The following is a 6,525-nucleotide window of genomic DNA, read 5'->3' as shown; positions in this document are numbered from 1 at the left end:
TTAAATGAATTAAAGTTTTTTGGAAATAACAAAATATATGCATGATACTTAAAATACCTTTCCCCCACCCCAAAAAAAAAAAAAAAAAAAAATATAAAAAAAATAAATAAATAAAAAAATAAATTAATTATGTATTATATGCATATAATAACTCTATATATTATATATTTATTATGACACAAAATTTTCGTTTATTGATATATATGATGAACTTATTTATTTTATATAATAATACACAGTATATTATTATCATGTATTTGGATTATTAATATAAAATAAAAAATAGTTTTAAGAAACCTTTTATTTTTAAGTGTAATAAATATAATACATTTTATTTATTATTTATATATTCCTTATATATATAATATAAAGTGTTTATCATTTTATTTATTTCATTTATTATTTTTATGTGATAATATGTTAAACCAAAGTTCAGTATTACACATATCAAAAATATGCATTGCATTAATGTAATAATTATTTATGTATGACATATAAAAAAAAAAAAAAAAAAAAATACATATATATATATATATATATATATATATATATATATATATAATACATACGTATATATATTCTAATATAATGTGTAAAAAAAAAAAATACATATATATATATATATATATATATAACAGACCGAATACAAAAATGTGATATGAAATATATTATACACATCTTAATATTTTTTTCTTCTTATTTTTTTTTTTTAATATCTCTAAAATGTATTATATATATATATATATGTTTAAAAAAAAAATAAAAAAATTGAACTTGTGTATCTCGTGAATTCTAAATAAAAAGATATACATGAATACTATTTTTATTTTATTTTGTTCAAGTAGAAACTATTTCCATGTTATGAAACATAATATATATTGTTTATATTTTATATAAATCATAAGTTTTATATTTTTAATAACATATTTTTGTTATATATCACGAAAAAGAAATATATACAATAATGTATATATATATATATATATATATATAAGGAAAGATTAATATGATAATGTTATAATTTTATCATATTATGAAAAAATAAGTGAATAAAAAAATAAATATATAAATATATACATACATACATACATACATACATACATATATATATATATATATATATATATTATAAAGTACTATATAAAAGATGGAGATATATATTTCTTCAAAATATTCTTGTTACAAATATATTTATATTGTTGTAAATTTAATTGTCTTTAATAAATCTTTAACATTATTTTTTATGTAATATATTAACAAATTAATATTATTCAATGATAAAGATGTATTATAAATATCTTTTATATATTCCTTGCTGATTAATTCATTTTTATATTCTTCATTTTTATCATTATGTTTTATATCTAAATTTTTTATTATATGAGGATTTAATGATATAAAAATATAGGGTGCCCATGAATTAAGAACATGTATATTTTTGTTTATATTATTTTTCATTTTATTTTTCATTTTGTTTTTAAATTTATTTATATTCAACACTTCATCAAAACACAATGGATTATATAAAATTAAAATATCTGATGTAAATTTATTTTCTAAATCTTTTATAAAATTTTGTAAATGTGTTTTATATACATGTAATAATTCATAATCCTTTAAAGTATGTAGCATATTACATATATCGACATTTTTATTTTTTTTTATATTGTTTATATAATCAAGGCTATATTCTTGATCTTCCATATTAAGAACAGAATTATCTACAGACTGATCATCCCACATATTGCTACTATCATCATTATTATTATCAACATTATTATTATCATCATTATTGTTATCATACAATGTAACATCAACACATTCCTCTTGCTTTCCTATATTAGAAGCTTTCTCTATTTCCTCTTTCAGCATGATTATAGAATCCTTTGGTTTATTAAATTGTAAAATTATATCATAATTCTTCTTGTTCATAAAGAATAAAGAGATCCAACTTTGTCTGTCATAGGAACGATGGAATTCCTTTATATTTTGTAAAGTAATTCTTGCTACATTCATTATTATATCAAATGATTGTTGAGGTAATGTTATCAATATACAATGTGGATCATATATTGAACTTATCCAAAATTTTTTTTTGTTTTCCTTGTTATTTTTTTTCCTTGTTATAAAAGAATTAATTAATTTCGTTTTATATTCCTCACTAATATCACATTCATCATATTCAATAATTAAAGGATTGTTAAGCCAATCAAAATTTATGATAAATCTTAAAAATTTAATTAAAATATTCTTTGAAGAAAACGAAAAACTATCTAAAAAGCTATCTTCCTCTTTTTCCATTTTTTCTAAATTTAAAATCGATGACTTGTTCTTCATATTTTCGCTATGCTTATTTTTTCTGTTGTTATGTTTTCTTGAGACATCGTTCTGGATATTTAAAATGCTACTACCATCCTTTTTTTTTCCTTCTTCATGGGATTGGTCCTCCTCACTTATGTTATCATCATCCGAAATAAGATCAAAAAGGTTATCACATATATTATCACATATATTATCACATATATTGTCACATCTATTATCACATATATTATCACATATATTATCACATATATTGTCACATCTATTATCACATATATTATCACATATATTGTCACATCTATTATCACATCTATTATCACATCTATTATTTAGATTCATTTTTGTATTATCCACATCTTTCTCCATAGAACCCATTATATTTGTACTATCCCAAGAACGGTATTTCTCCCAAAAGTTAGTTAAAGCCTCATTATTCATATGGACCCCTTTTTGATGATAGAAATTATTCATTCTAGAATGCTTTTTAAACTCTTGTCTATATATGTAAAATAGAATGTTTTCTATAAAATCCTGATAACAATATATTCCGTTTGAAATACACCAGAGTTTACATATTTTTAAAGAGATATGAAAAGAGGAGAATTTCATTATATAATAATAAATAAAGGAAGATATTAAAGGTTTATAAACATATTCTTTAATTTTATCTAAATTATGTACTGTTTCAATTTTGAGATTATCCATATCAGTAATTTGTATTAAATCTTTTTCAATAATTATACTTGTAAAAATATGTAATCTAAATATAAATTGTTTAAATGTTATGTCAATATAAAAATTTTTTTGTTCTACATTGGTTATATGTTTATTACTTTCATTTATTAACTTATGTTTTATTATATTTTTTACTATTTCATAATTTTTAAAATATTGCATTCCATTTTTATATATATTATTATTAAATTTAATATGTATTATTATATCAATAATTTGTATTCCTTTTGTTTTATAACCTAGGTCCGACATTTTTAAAAAATCATTACTACTATTTATATTACATATTGTAAAAAATGATTCACTTATATTATAAAGTATAGATTTAATTTCATTATAACATTCCCAAATCCATTCATAATAATCAAAATATATATCTTTAACAAATATAGGGTTTGCAAAATATATATATGGTGTTTTATTTTTCATATATTCATAACAAAAAAAATCATTATTATTTTGTAAATGCCTATTTTTTATTTGTTTGTAAAAACATTCTTTTAAATCTTTTTCTTCGTCAAATTTCATTTTATTTAAAATATATTTTATTATTTGTACATGTACAGAACTATTTTTATCTTGATATAATTCACTACATAATTTATCAAATAGGAAGTTGGATGTATTATAGTTTCTTTTTTCATCTTGTATATTTTTTATAAGTTGTTGTTGTTGTTGTTTTTTTTTTTTTTTTTTTTTTTTTTTTTTATCATCACATGGTTTGGTCTCCTCTAAACTATTTATATCCTTATTACTATACTCATTTGTCGAATTCTCTTTTTTTTTATATTCTCCTGGTGTATCCCATAATAATACTTCAAAAATTGTATTATTTTCAAATCTTCTAATGGTAACTTTATCTTTCCAAAATTTTTTGAATGTTGAGATTTTTTCCGGTTTGTATAGACATTTAGACACATCCATATATCTAATAACATTATTTGTTTTTATAAAAAAGGACACGCCTAAAAACATTTTCTTTTCTATAACTTTAAGTTTTATTTTGTTTGTTATCGCATCTTTATTAATAAGAACATCCTGAAACGTGTTCAACAAATAATACTTACTATTATTATTATTATTATTATTATTATGAACATCACTTTTGGGATTATCGTTACAATCATTTTGAATGTTATAATCATTGGTATAGTTTGGTTGGATATATTTATTTGTTGAGGTGCTCATTTTTTTATTCCTTTGATTATCTTTTTCCATAAATTCATATGACACCAATCTAAATATTATTTCATCAACTCGATCTCCCAATGCTCTTATTAATGTTTTCTTTATATGTCCTATAATAAAATTATAATTTAAAATATAATTGTTTCCAAGAAAAGGAAAAAATAATTCTTCCTCGTAATTAAGAGGATAAGAATCATTATTGGCTATAAATAAATGAAAATAATTTTTCTTATTTAAATAATAAATAGCTTTTTTTGCTTCCTCAATTAATTCAATAAATGAATGTATCTTATTCTTAAATATATCATACGTTGAATTTATAAGGAATGTATTCATATTATTCCTTTTTTTTTTTTCATTATTAACTTTTTCAGATAATTTTTTTATATTTTCTTTATCATATTTGTTATTTATTTTAAATACACCTTTATCATAGGAATAAAAATGATCATTTATATCTATTGAACTTATAAAATAAATAGTCTTATGAAAAATATCTAGAGCATTTGTATCTTCTAAATTATTTATATAACATACATAACTACACAAAAGCGTTAAATCAAAAGAATTAATATTATTATAATAGAAAAAATTCTTAAATATATATTTTTCCTTTTTTTTAAATTTCATATAATTATTATTTTCATATGTAGGAAGTGTATATAATAATTTTTTATTTATACACCATAATTTTAAGAGCTTCACAGCATTTCTAATATTCTTGTATTTTTTTATGCACTCATTAATTATATTATCACACGGAACAATAAATATTTCTGTACTCAAAAAATTTATTAAAATTGGTTGGTGCACCTTATTTTTGTTTTCTTCCTCATTTTTTTTTAAGTCCTCTTTAAAATTCTTAATACAATTTTTACCATTCAACGTATTTTTTAACTCTTTATTATAAGGGGCACCAAGGTCTTTATTATTTGTAATGTTATTATTATTATTATTATTATTATTATTTATATCGACCTTATTATTTACATTTCCTTTCTCGTTTGAATTTTTCTTCAATGTTGATGTACATAACTCATGGTAAACCTTGTAAAAGGAATCGCTAAGTTCATTTGAGGGATACAAAATCAAATGAATAGATCCTATATATTTGTTCTGTTTACTAATATTTATTACTAATATAGATTTGTATAAATTAATAAAAGGTCTTACGCTTATCGAAAGATCAAGATTATAATGTATGTTGGCTTCTTTTATATATTGAACAAAATTTTTTTTATAAAAGAAGGATTTAAGAATATTAATATACCTATTATGATATATATAAAAGTTCTGATAATTCCAATGTTCTGCTTCTTGAATATTTAAAATATTATATTCTATGCCTATATCTATATTAATATAATTATTTAAATACATATTATATTTATAACTTCCAAGAACATTAAAGTTTTGTAAAATAAAACCTTTTGAACCATAATTCAAGAAATTACTAGTATTATTTTCCATAAATGTTCTTATATCATCTTCTATATTTTTAATAAAACAAATTGTTATATCTTTAATAGTACATAATATATTTATATTCGTAATATTCTTCTTATAATAATTCAAATAATTAAGTATCGTATCTATATTCACATTATTATAATCATAATCTTTTGTAATGCTTCCAAGTTCCCTTCGAATATTCTCTTCATCAAGCTTATTATAATCAAACGAAGAATTGGCTACAAGTGAAATTTCTTCACAAGAAAAGCAGTTCATTCTTTTAACAAAAAAATAAAATAAAATATAATAAAAAAAAAAAAAGAAAAAAAAAAAAAAATATATATATATATATATATAATATATAATATATGTACAATTATTAAATATACATTTTAATTTAATTTAATTTAATTCAATTTAATTCAATTTAATTTAATGTAATTTTTTTTTTCTTTTTATAAAAACAACATCTTGAAGAAACAAATAAACAAATTGTATAATAACATATAAATAATTTTTTTTATTATTTATTATATAAAATGCACATGAAACAAAAAAATTCATTTTTAATTTGTAAAAAAAAAATAATAACATATATAAATTATATATATATTATATATATATATATATATATATATATATATATATATATATATATATATATATTATTTATTACTATCATATAAATAATGCTATAATTATCTAGTCCTTGAATTATATAAAAATATAGATTTTTTTTTTCTTTTTTTCTTAATCATTATATATTATAAATGATATATGATATATTATATATATATATATATATATATATTATAATATTTTATTTATTTA

At 18.5% G+C, this 6,525-nt stretch overlaps 1 protein-coding gene across 1 annotated transcript; it reads right to left on the bottom strand.

Moving 5' to 3' along the window:
- Window positions 1-1,191: 1,191 nt before the first annotated feature.
- On the bottom strand, window positions 1,192-5,970 carry PRSY57_1421700 (hypothetical protein; the record flags this gene model as incomplete). The annotated part of the gene is made up of 1 exon (XM_012909828.2): window positions 1,192-5,970. One exon carries the CDS (start codon window positions 5,968-5,970, stop codon window positions 1,192-1,194), a length of 4,779 nt encoding a protein of 1,592 aa, XP_012765282.2.
- Window positions 5,971-6,525: the final 555 nt, after the last annotated feature.

The sequence above is a fragment of the Plasmodium reichenowi genome, chromosome 14, assembly GCF_001601855.1.
Source record: "Plasmodium reichenowi strain SY57 chromosome 14, whole genome shotgun sequence".
In the NCBI taxonomy this organism is placed as follows: domain Eukaryota; phylum Apicomplexa; class Aconoidasida; order Haemosporida; family Plasmodiidae; genus Plasmodium; species Plasmodium reichenowi.
The sequence above is the reverse complement of the archived record's forward strand: the minus strand, read 5'-3'. Positions and strand labels throughout refer to the sequence as shown.